The 13,163-nt window shown below is 39.9% G+C and overlaps 1 protein-coding gene across 1 annotated transcript in view; it reads left to right on the top strand.

Moving 5' to 3' along the window:
• Positions 1 to 1,310: 1,310 nt before the first annotated feature.
• The window catches only part of gabrb2b (gamma-aminobutyric acid type A receptor subunit beta2b), a 91,851-nt gene continuing 79,998 nt past the window's right edge, over positions 1,311 to 13,163 (top strand). The window contains exons 1-3 of the mRNA XM_075486698.1: positions 1,311 to 1,621; positions 1,773 to 1,870; positions 2,523 to 2,590. Coding sequence (XP_075342813.1) covers positions 1,539 to 1,621; positions 1,773 to 1,870; positions 2,523 to 2,590 — 249 coding nt within the window. The 5' untranslated portion in view covers positions 1,311 to 1,538. The remainder of the gene's footprint in view (positions 1,622 to 1,772; positions 1,871 to 2,522; positions 2,591 to 13,163) is intronic.

Here is a 13,163-nt window from a genome sequence, read left to right as displayed (position 1 = left end):
AGATATTTCGAAAAATTCAACACCTGAATCTCTTCATCTTATACATATGTGTTTGAACACTATATAAAACTGCACCATCAATACAGGGTGCGCAGTAAGCTCCTGATGGCAAAGCAATGCATCATATCACTGTGTTTCAAGATAGAGTGTTCTTTATTTGATGATTCAGACCGCAAGACCATTGAGTTTGTGAGTGTGTCTCTGTTCGCTTCCTCTTTGTCCTTTCATTGTGCCACAAGTCGTGTTAACAATTAAACACATCATGTTCGCCATACTGTAGCACTATGGTTGTTTATAATGTATTTGGTGGTTTGAATATGGAAAACTATACCAGAAAATAAAATGCAAAGACAATCCGCCTCCTGCATATACATTGCCGCAATGCTAGTTTAAACACAAAACTGATTATTATTAATTTCAATTTGCGCTTGACTTTGGCACAGATTTTAATTAGGGCGCCCCCATCAGGTCAAAATAAAAACAGAATTTAATTGGATCATATCTATAATTTAGTGGAATCTATCTTTTAATGCGAGCAGATCAATAATCCTACATGAGAGCTTTTAAGTGTGCATTTAAATTAGAGAGCACTCAGCAGCTTTATGGTAGCATTGCTTCCGTTCATCCTCTCACAGACTGAGGAGTCATTGCTTGGACCTTTAACAGGGCTTACTGGTCCAGCATCCGCCTCCGATCCCAAAGTATCCATGACAATTCAAGTCCAAGTTCACAGAGCGGCGCTCATCCTGCTTACTAGTGCGTAAAGCTAGCCACAAGCGTGTCTGACTGTGAGAGATGTGCTGAGTTGCAGGCTTCGGTGCAGCCAGCTCTGCTCCATCCAACCCTCTTCCAACCCTAAGGCGGTACATGGGCACTTTTACTCCGAATGGGTTCAGTGGATAAGTAGTTTCTTTGTCCGTAGTGCTGAAACCCAAATCAACACTCTTCCCCAACTCCCAAGCATTTAGGATAGAATAACTCACCTCACAACGACAACAACAACAGAAGTTTTAGCTTTCTTCTTCCGCGCCAGTAGTGCTTCATACATGTTGTAACAGGCTTTTATAATATAGGCTACACGCGGAGTCCCTCAACTCAAACTTCAGCTGGGATCCCCCACCCCCTTCCCCGCCTCGAGCCATTAAGTGCCTTGCTCATCGACAACCAGACAAGTTGGCTGACAGGTCTCAAAAGAGGGAATGAAACAACCCCACCCACGTGTCCCAATTTTCTACCGTACACTTGAAACCACCGCAGATCCCTTCAGTGTTGCCCCTTCTCTAACATTCACACAGAGTGTACAAAAACAGGGAGACCCCCGTGTGCTCCTAAGTAACTTGAAGTCATTATTCTCCTTTAAATTGTCTCCGTGTCTGGATGTGCCACAACCATCAGCAGCAGCAGTGCTGCCCCTTGATGTTGTGGTGGGGAATACGCATGCGCCCGGTATTGGAATTACTGCACAGGCGAGAATAAGTTAGACCTCGTTCATCTTCACTAAAACAAACCAAAAAAAAAAAAAGAAATTTTTTTTCATAATGGTGGCGTTAAGACGAAGAGGAATGAGGGCAGCTGGAGTCTGGTTGTTCCCCTTCGTGGTAGCTGTGGTGCGCACAAAAAGGTAAGTGAAAGGGTCGGAGGATGCTCCACTCATTTTACTAAGTGTGTCTGTGTTACAAACGGCATGGAAAATACTTGGACACTCACGATACAACATTGTCTCGTTTTTTAATCTACTGTTCTCCTTTTTTTCTCTCTCTTTTCCTTCATAGTGTCGGAGTCAATGACCCTAGCAATATGCCTTTGGTCAAAGAAACGGTGGATAGATTGTTGAAAGGTTATGACATACGATTGAGGCCAGATTTCGGAGGTAAATGAACTCTTATTATCACCAGCTCTGTTCCCGGTTAAGCACTGTCAGCCGGTAATAGTCCAGTGTTTAATTTAATGCAACAACTGTCGATATTTCAACTTGGTTAATTTCGAAAAGTAAAAGGCACTATTATCATCGGCTTAGTTGCCCCTTGTCTTTCGACACATTGTCGTTAAAGAACCGGACATGTGGGAGACTACATGAGTGATGTGGGGACGATGAAATTGCACCAGTTCATTTCTTTTCCTGTGAAAATGACTATACAAAACGTGTCTGTCATCTCCCAGAGCATCTCTGTGGGAAATCTAGATCATTGAACACCCATTCGTTTTTATATCATGTCCCAGTTTAGGCAGGGTGCGTGATTTAATGTTAACTTTTTGGGGGGATTCTACTTTCACCGCAGGTCAGCGCATCTAAATCCAGCCCAAATAAGCGCTGTGGAGTGCAGACCGGCTGACAGCTAAATTCACAAGTGTTTATCTCTGTTCGCTTCACGCGCTCATTATAAAGCTTCTCTCATAAAATGCCGCTTGTGATAAAAGACATGTCAGTGATTCACTCTGGCTGATTCTAATATGCAGTATTCCCTTTGCTTACGGTTCTTCCTCTTCTTCTTTTTTTTTTTTTTTTTTTTCATCCGTCCCAGGTCCTCCGGTTGGAGTTGGAATGAATATAGACATAGCAAGTATAGACATGGTATCAGAAGTAAATATGGTAAGTAGGCCATTATCACCTCTTGTTTTTTAAAAAAACTGGTGCCCATTCCGTAGCGGTGATCACTGTTAGGCAGACACCTTCCACGGGAAATACCCTCAAAACACAGCAGGGAAACCCCCGTCTATGTGGGGCGGCGCAAACGTGCCTCTACTGCAATCACTGGTATCGAGATACATTTGAGACTTGAAAAGTAATGAACGTTGTTGTTAAGCTTGATGACATGAAGACAAGATCCATGGGGATTTGAAAGTTGTTGAGATAAATGGACATTTTACTTCAGGTCTTATAAATCAATTACCACTTAATCTACGATGGAAAGAGCCCACGCTTGCCAAGCATCACTAACTTCACAGAATCATTAAAGAAGGTTTGCACATATATGACAGGGAAAGTCTCAACCTCAGCATGGTTTTTAATTTTCTTCATGCTGCTTCGTAATGCATTTTGTTTGTCATAGCTGGTTTACAAGAGTTTGGCTACAGTAGAAAATTGTGACCGTCCTTGGAAGATGATGGGAGCAGGGGGTAAGAGAAGTGGAGATTAAGTTTCATACAAGTGCACCTCTTAGTGATGAGACTGTAGAACTACACTTCAGTCAATGGATAAACATAAGGCTGCATTTTATCATGGTGGAAGGTCACTCTTGACACTTATGATCCCCTTGACACAGTGAGCAAAAAATTGATATTCATGGTAATATGCGTGAGCATTTGATAGCTCTGTTGTCATTTGTATCTTTCATTGTTATTTTTTCTATCTTTCAATGGTGAACCTCCGCTGTGGGAGGTGACACATTTTCATTTGCAATGTCTGCATAATTTGTAAAGATGCATCCCCCGACTGCAGTTGTTTTGGTGCTCGTAGCTGTGATTTGAGTCGTGCTTTGATGTCAGGAAATTACCACACAGTAGAGTATTTTTGGCAGCAGCACCCAAAAGCTTTAGCTCGTGTTATCTCCTTGTTCCCGTCGACTATGTTGGTTTGCAGAAATTAGAAAGCAGATGATGGTCTATTTGCATGTATTTATATAGCACCTTTGCTCAACTTGGGACACATATACAATAAAAGTGTACACAGCCCTCCACAGTAGCCTGGTAATCTTTATTAAAGGCACGTTGTTCCTGAGTCACCAAAGTAAGAACTTGAATTGTGTCTCTTCATCCTATAGTATAGTGCATTATAGTATACAGTATAGTATAGTATAGCATAGTATAGTAAGTGTAGCTATTAAGTGTACATCCTAGAATCAGTTTTATCATACCACTTTATATATAGAAAAAGCAACATGGTGTTGATTTTTATGTAAACTAAATAGTCATCCGTGCTTAGCTGTAAATATTGATTAGAGTATTCAGATAATCTGTTGTGGGATGAAACCCAAAGAAAATGAGGAACAAAGAGAGAGGGTGGCTAGAATTTTCACCATAGTTGCAAATATACTGATGGTATGTGTCCCAGTGATGAGCCAAAAGGGTTCCCCATACTCTGTTTTCTTGTTATAACACTACTTTCTTTTTCACATTATCAAGGTTCAGAAAAACTAAAAGTACACAGCCATATGTTTGCATGCAGTGGTCTCTTGCCCAGAGGTACATCAGAGCTGGAGGTTTCTTTTCACAGACACCCCCACACACGTGGCCAAACAAAAAGGGGAAAAAAAGTCTCTAAACACACAAGGCCAGTGCTCCACAACCTCTTTGATCATCCCATCCCCTTTGTGAGGTTTGGCCCTCTAAACACTCTCTAATGTGAAAGGGGAGTCATTACCACCTGACCCATTGGAGTCTCATAAAAAGAAGAGGCCACATGTGCGCGTGTGTAATGGTCTTGCAGCATCTTTGATCTGCTCTCCCTCCTAATATAAATGTAACCACTTTTTGGGCTAGCAGCTGGTGCAGAAACACTTTCCTTTCTTCCATTTCCTCTGCCCCATCTGGCTCTCTGTCTGCCACTTATTTTGGTGCATGGGAAGAACCACCCTGTGTTCTTTCTGTCTTAGTGAACAGCTAGGGCACAGAGTACAGGGAAATGGAGAGATGTCACAGAGGGATGTATCCAATGGTGTCCTTTTTGTCTTTATGGCAGAGCAGGACATCAGTGCTTTGCTATGTATTAAGAGTATAATCTTCTATTTCTCGCTTATGCTCTCTGTTGGAAGCTTCACATTAGAGACAGGCACAGACAGCGGTGATGACATCGTATATACATTAGACTTTTACAAAGTGGCCATTAAAATAAAGAACACAAGCCTTTAGCTCACTTTCGATGAGTCACCAATCTGAGTATGCAAGATTCAAATGGAGTAGCTCAGATGATACGAAGTGCGTAGCCTCGACTCAAGCATGTTGCAGGACCATACCTAAAAATCACTACATCTCATTGTTTTGTGTTGACTGTAAAACAGAAAGCCTCCATTCGAGATATCTCGACTAAGATGTTAAAAAAGAACTATGTACATAGGCTTTACTAAGTCATGCAGCATGTAAACTACATTACATGCATTTAGGCCTGGAGCCTGACATGGAATGGGGAGGGTGTGCATAGCTGGTGTCTCTTACAAACCCATGAAAGGTCACTGCTTTCTGGGTTTTAGAGTCAATATCCCAGGCCTCCAAGGATGAAAAGCAATAGGGTATGATTGTGTCAGACCTTGGGGTCAACATTTTCACCTCTGAGTGTGTGACACAAGGAGACAGAGGGACAGACAGAGATAGATGAGAGGGAATTTTGACATTAACAAGTTACCATGTGGAGAGGCAGCAGTGGTGCTAGTGTTAGAGGGAAGGTCATGTACCTAGTGCTGCTGAAGGTTCATTCTGCTTGAATCAGGGGTGGAAATACAGAATGGGACGCACACTCTGAATACCAATGTCACATCAGACTTACCACCCAAGGCAATTGGCCTTGCAAACCTCAGTTCATGCTACTGTGAAAAAAAAGAATAGAGATTATCAAGTCATGTTTTACCTCTGGTAGATTTATTTCTGCTTCATTTCTACAAGCACTTCTCTTTAGTGCTTCTACGCAGTTTTTCTAGTCTCAATATTTGCTTTTTGTTGAGCTCCTGAACACTTGAATCACAAGCCAGCTATTTTCACAGATGAGAAATACTCCAGTCTGAGGATGAACTAAACTTCCCATACTTCTCCAAAAAGCAGAAATACTATTATTGATGTTTATAAAGGTCAGGAGGAGTTTATTGATTGTTGAAGGTTTGTGAATTCAACAGCCCCCATTTTAGTACGCTGTATATCTGCCATAACTGCATAAAGATTCCACTGTGAGCTGGGCATATAGTTATATTTATATGTAGTATATACAGTTTATGGATGTGGTGTGTCATGATGGGTATTGGCTTAAAGGCAAGTGAATACTACTTGCCATGTAAAAGGGAGGGGAAGTTTGTGGAAGCACTTATGTGATGTTGCATAATTACCCATCCAGACCTGAGAGCTGTTATTATTAATATTAAATTTGTATTTGTGGTTATGTCTACATCTATTTCACAGACACTTTCAATACTCAGTTTCTGAAGTGGACGGAACTGTAAACTGTTTAGCAGATGACATCAGACAAAAAGTTGACTTCAGTCAATAATACTTTAATTAGTTTCCTTAGCAGGGGCTTAACACCCAGTATATAATGTTAGTAGTGAGGAAAACGTCCCCTTAATTGGATTAATAATGTTAGTGAGATTTATGATTCAATAGATAACATAGCGAGTCTTTGAGTATAATGAATGTAACTCTTTTGTTTCCTTGAAAGAATGTGTGAGGTTTTGTTTTCCTTAAGCAATGTGTGAACTTTCACAGACCAAAGTACTTTACAGCTGTGGACAGAAATAGATAAATGGTAATATGTAAAACTCTATTAAAATGTGTGAATTTAGAGTTTAGCCTTTTTCGTTCCACTGTAAAGTCAACTGCCACCTATTGAATCGATCTCCATATCTAAAACTCAGAACATGCTAATGAACAAATGGAGATTGGCCTCAGTCTCCAGCTGCCTTTTATTAAGTACACATAATGTATTTGTTTGCTTTAGATATTGTGCGGCACAATAAAAAAAAAAAAACTCCAAGTAAGCAAGGGCTTAAGAATGTTGTTTAAAAAAAAGTGCAACTGTTTTAAAACATTCTAATCAAATTGTTAAGTTGACTGTAGCTTTACTTCTCAAAACAACAATTCTTAAATGTTTTACTTGCTGAAAGTGCTGTTGAGTGAGTCTTTTTTGTGAAAGTGTCCCTCTCACCCCCCCCAGTCTATATAAAGCCTTTGAGCATATAGGGCACTTAGGATGTCTCTTGTGAGGATGTACACACTCTCTCTCAGTGCTGCTGATGAATATTCACATATTCAGAAATCCTAATCCCCAAAAAGTCTTAAACCATGTTTCTTTTTAAACTGTTATGTTAAAGGAGCCTTTGAAAAAGTTAGTATTTGAAATATTTAAAGCAATACTATGTAACATTTCTACCTTAAAATAAGTTTGAAAAAAATTGTGCGGCTAGAATGAGTTTTAATATTACGATTGGCCTGTCTCCTATGCCCTTCGGGGGTCTGAGTTGGAAAAACTGCACTATGTAACTTTGCTGGACCGGCCCGGGAGCTGAGCGGAAGTACTTCGACTTGCTTTCTGGCACACCTACCGCAAAAACAAATAGACCCCTCTCACGCTCCCAGGTATTAGGCTGAGCTAGCGCAACATTGTCAGTACGATCATCATGGCAGAGGCCCCAAAGAAATAGAAGAAGACATTGGGCCTCATGCAAGAACATTTTTGCATTTTTATTCTAAATTTCTCTTACTTTTTTCTTAAGGTCTCGTACGAACACGCCATGTCAGATTCAACAAGCGCTCTTAACTTCGGAAAAAGTGTGTAAACGACCTGTGTAAATTATGAATCCCACTCGTGCGTATCTAAGTTCACGTGCACGAGGATAGTAGATTTGCATACTCCACGCCCTAAATTATACCATATAAGGCTGTGCTTCCTTGCTCCTGTGCCAGGAAGTGTTGAGTGTTGAGTCATGAGAATGGCATCAAGGCGCAAAAAGAACAACTTTACGGGCTCTGAGATTGAAGTTCTGCTTTCAGAGATCCAAAAAGGAACATCTGTCATTTTTAGCAGTGTCAGCAGTGGAATTACGGGACCTTCTAAAGCTAAGAAATGGGAAGCAATGACGATTGCTGTTAATACCGTGTCACCGAAATAAAAAAATGAATGGTTTGATATGAAAATGGCTTAAAAAAAACGTCTTGCCATGGGCAGGCGATCGATGAGTGCAACCAAAGCCGTGCAATCAGTTGTTGCCTCATGATGGCACTTTGATGGGGCGGTCCATGAGGGGGGTCTTCTGGCACCACACCTTCTTGTCTGCCTGGGCTGGTTCAGGTAGTAGGAGACCCTCGTTCATGGCAATATTGCCATGAACGAGGTATCGAGACACACGCACCTGGCCTTCAGCTCAGTGCGCTCCACGACAGTGTTTTGATGCGTATATGTGTCTCGTGCTCCAATTATGATTGGCAGTCCAGCCAATGATGAAAGTCCCTCTTCATTTGTACTTGTTGGACAGCGGCGTATGGGAATTTGATGTATCATGGGTGATAAACTGATGAGAGCTTTGATTATCAAGGGGAGCGCACGTCTCACAGAGGACTGGGACACCCCCGATCTGTCTCCAATCTCCCTCTGAAAGGTTCCAGTGGCCAAAAATCCAAGGGTGCTGAGGACCTGGTCGTGTGGTGGAATTGGGTTTGATCGGCGTGTTTTTCTCTGGAGTTGTGGCTCTTGCAAGCTGCATATTAGCAGCAGCACAGTCCTTGGGAATCTTAATCGCGATGTCAGCCATTCGTCTGTCTCCACACGGTCTCTTCCAAGAGCCTGATGCGCTAAGGCATCCAAAAGTAGCAAGACAGCCGCTGGTTACGCTTCTCATTGACCTTGTTATATACAGACTCAAATGAACCTTCAATTAGTGCATAATTTAAGTCAAACAGAATAATGTCAGCATCATTATGGGGTATAATGTATATTTATTTATGTTTTCTTCAAAATATTTAAATATACAATCCATTAGTCAAGCAAACTTGATTGGAATAACAGCGGACTATTTTACGAAACTCCTACGACAGCTCTGGATCACTCGTAAATTCTGTTCGTACCTGAAAGAAAACGTAAAATACCAAAAGATTGGTGAATGCGCAAATTCTCTTAAATCACTCGTACGGACGATTTAAGAACAAATCTGTGCATATGAACGGTTCTTGCATGAGGCCCATTGACTGATGAAGCAAGGAAGAGAAAGAGAGAGGCCGACATTACCGACCAAGCCTGTAAGGGGAGCTCCATAATGGACTTTTTGAGAAATTACATAGTATTGCTTTAAAGGACAAGGCCGTTTTTTTTACATTGGGCCCTTGATTTCACATTATAACATGATGTTCTACTCACCCCTGCTTGTTGTTGGTAATTTGGAGCTGTTCCGAAGATATTCGAGAGGCGTCTGGCTGCTCTCTAATAGATAACTTAGACATATTCAAGTTTACATTAGTAACCTTTACTCAAAACCATTAGTTCACATAACTTATCTCTTTTCTGAGGTCTAGCCAACCATTTTAGGTCAAATGCACATAAATATATATAAAAGCATTTCTTAACATCATTTGTTGATATAAGTAATGTATTGTCTTCAAATTTTAATTAATGACTTATACTGTTTTGATTTAGAGTTTGTATATACCATTGTAGTAATGGTAGAGGTGGAGGCAAGAAAAGGCTTAGTCCAGACTTCCTCCTGCAATAAGCACTTTTATCTTGACAGACAATTCACAGGAACAATAGTGAATTTCAACCAACCCACATGTATTCGAACAAGTGGTGGTAACTTTCTATCTCACCACTTTCAGTTATGGTGCAGATTTAGTTAAAATGCAACACGAACAAAAACCTTGTACTACACCGTCACTGCGTACAGAACATAAACATAAAACACATACAAACTCTACCACAGCACTAAATACAGCACATAAACGGGGAACAGAGAGCACCCATAATGCAATGCGGCAACACACCCAAAGCACGCCACAATATATTGTTTAAAAAGAAATTTGTATGGGAAGGAAGAAATTAAAAAATACTTTTAAATTGTTCAAGTTATTTTATTTCAGAAAACATTGAAATTAACAAATAAAAATTAACACAAATAATTCACTGCAGCAATAATGAATTAAGACTGGTGCAGTCCTAAGCTAACCTTTAGCAAACGTTTAGCAACCAGACCGATCTTAATAATTGCTTTACACACTCTTCCGTCTACTTAGTGTCGTTAAAACTACTTTAAAACATCCACAGTTTATTTTTAAATACACAATTCAGTTTTCTCCAAAAATCGAGCTGGTCACGCTCTCACACAGGACGGGTCTTGACTCTCAGTTGAACTTCAAATAGGCTCCGCCCCTCCCTCACAGAACGTAACTTTATATGTAATCTCTGCTTAACATGATCATTGCAGTGTATATTTTCACATTTCTAATCCAAAGAACTAATTTGATTTAGTAATTACATAGATTTTTACAAAACATAATAGAATAAGTAATGAACACTAAAATGTTTAATTGAAAACAAATTCCGGGTTTACAGTGTGGAGATATTCGGCCATGAAATGGTTTCCTATGGGCAAGCTTATACAGGCACAAACTAACTAACACTAGCACTGATAACGTGGAGGTGCGTCGCTTACTTAAAAAAATCCGGGTTACTGTAATTTTGAATTTTTGTCGTAAAGTGGGTGTTACTGACGTCCTCGTCGTGCTACTACCACAGACAGCCCACAGACCTGCTGCCTATTTATTCATTCGGCTAAAATTCAAAATTACAGTAACCCGGATTTTTTTAAGTAAGCGACGCACCTCCACGTTATCAGTGCTAGTGTACAGTAATTAATAAATTATAAACAACATAGTTTGTGCCTGTATAAGCTTGCCCATAGGAAACCGTTTCATGGCCGAATATCTCAAGAGAGCAGCCAGACGCCTCTCGAATATCTTCGGAACAGCTCCAAATGACCAACAACAAGCAGGGGTGAGTAGAACATCATGTTATAATGTGAAATCAAGGGCCCAATGTCAAAAAAACGGTCTTGTCCTTTAAGAGACAGAGCAGAGACAAATTTGACTAAAGTAGTTTACAGTGGATTTTTCCTAGCTTTGTGTGTGAGTTTTCTATTATTATATCATTACAGTATTTTTTTTAAATGAATTATTCCTTTTTTTTAATATTTTGCTCATAAGCTATCGTTGATTTGGTTGTTGCTGCAGGGAGGAAAGATACTTACATTCTTCTGTATTGGAATGGAGCTGAAGATGCCTCTGACTGAACACACTTCCACCACTGTGTTCTGTAATGGGTGTGCAGTGTTGTCCAAGATGTTCATCAACTTGTGCAACATTCTTATTTGCACAAGGGATCCAGAGCAACTTTGCAGTTTCCCACAGTGACTTTTGCAATAGCAAAACTTGAGATATCAGAAAAGTGTCAAAATCTTCATCAATGTCTATGCATTTATTTACAACATCTAATCGACAAGTAGTCTGGTTGGCCGTGCCAGTATCAACTGTCCACTGTATTGTGTGACATGTTAATGGAAGCAAACTTACATATAAGTACATACAACATAATATACAGTGGTTTCAAACACATACTCTTTGAAATTATACAGTTTTGTGTATCAAGACATGGCAGAAATAACTAAATAAATGAATAAATACTGTTAATAATTTGGTCTTTACCTACTCTTAAATAAGGTAAATATAACCTCAATTTAGACACACATATGGCACATTCATTATTTATGTAACAAAAAAAACTAATTAATTGTATTGCTTGTAACTTGAAGTAATCATTTCTGTATGATGTTATCAGTCTTTCACATCATTGTGGATCAATTTTATCAAATCAAATCAAATTTATTTGTATAGCACATTTCATGTACAAACAGTTCAAAGTGCTTTACATAAAATAAAAGCATTGCAGCAGGGAGTGCAAGAAGCATTAAAAATACATAACATAAAATAAAGAGAAACAAATAAAATCATTTAAATGAATTTAAAATCAGGCAACAGTCTAGATAAGTTAAAAGATATTTCATGCATAGACACATGAGAAAATAAATGTTTTTAACCTGGATTTAAAAATGTCTCCATTTGGTGAAAGTTTAATCTCCACTGGCAGTTTGTTCCACTTGTTTGCAGCATAACAGCTAAATGCTGCTTCTCCATGTTTAGTCTGGACTCTGGACTGGACCAGCTGACCTGAGTCCTTGGATCTAAGAGCTCTGCTGGGTTTATATTCTCTGAACATATCACAGATGTATTTTGGGCCTAAACCGTTCTGGGATTTGTAAACCATCAGCAGATTTTTAAAATCTATTCTGTGACTGACTGGAAGCCAGTGTAAAGATTTTAAAACTGGTGTGATGTGTTCAGATCTCTTAGTCCGGGTTAAAACTCCAGCAGCAGCGTTCTGGATGAGCTGCAGCTGTTTAATGCTCTTTTTGGGAAGTCCAGTTAAAAGAGCATTACAGTAATCGAGTCTACTGGAGATGAATGCATGGATGAGTTTCTCCTGGTCTTTTTGGGAGAGGAAACCTTTAATTCTGTTGGTATTTCTGAGGTGGTAAAAAGCTGCCTTGGTGACAGCTTTGATGTGGCTGCTGAAAGTCAGATCTGAGTCTATCAACACTCCGAGGTTACGAACTTGGTCAGTGATTGTAAGGTCCCGAGTCTCAAGATATTTACCAACGCTGACCCACTCATCTTTTCAGTGTAGCTTCTGTTCATTAAGATCTGCAGGCATTTGTTTATGCACAGCTCCCATAGGGTCCTACCACAACATTTGAGTGGACCATTGCAACACCTTGATTCTTTTCTTTTTTCAGCCATGCTTTTGTAGATGCCGATATGCTTGTGATCACTTCTGTTGTGTGACCCAATTTCAGCCTAGCTTTAGCTGTCAGGCAGATGAAATCATATTTGACACTAGAATACTTAGATAGAGAAGTCAATGGATCACCCAAGAACTACAAGGGCCCCCATTCGATTGCTGCAAAACAAGCCCAAATTATCACTCCACAGTGCTTGACAGATGGTGTGAGGTGTTATACTGATTGAAATGCTGTGGTTGGTTTTTGCCGAATGTAATCCTGTGCATTATGGCCAAACATATTCCCTTTGGTCTTGCCTATCACAGGAACATTGTTCCACAAGTCCTGTGCATGTTCAGATGCTACTCTGCAAACCTAAGCTGTGCTGCCATGTTCTTTTTAGAGAGAATAGGCTTTCACCTGGAAACCTTTCCCAACAAGCCATACTTGGAAAGTCTTTCTTTAATTGTATGATTTTGGGCAATTTCTCTGAGTGTTGCACAGTCTGGCCTTGACATTTAACTGCCTTGAATGTTTTTGACTTGTGAATAATCACCCTCACTGTTAAAATAATGAACTCCAAATGGTTTGAAAATGGCCTTCCTCGAGTGACAGGCGCAACGATTGCTTCACCGAGATCACTAC

Source organism: Odontesthes bonariensis, chromosome 16, assembly GCF_027942865.1.
Source record: "Odontesthes bonariensis isolate fOdoBon6 chromosome 16, fOdoBon6.hap1, whole genome shotgun sequence".
Taxonomy (NCBI): domain Eukaryota; kingdom Metazoa; phylum Chordata; class Actinopteri; order Atheriniformes; family Atherinopsidae; genus Odontesthes; species Odontesthes bonariensis.
Note: the sequence above shows the minus strand (reverse complement) of the source record. Positions and strands in the feature narration are given on the sequence as shown.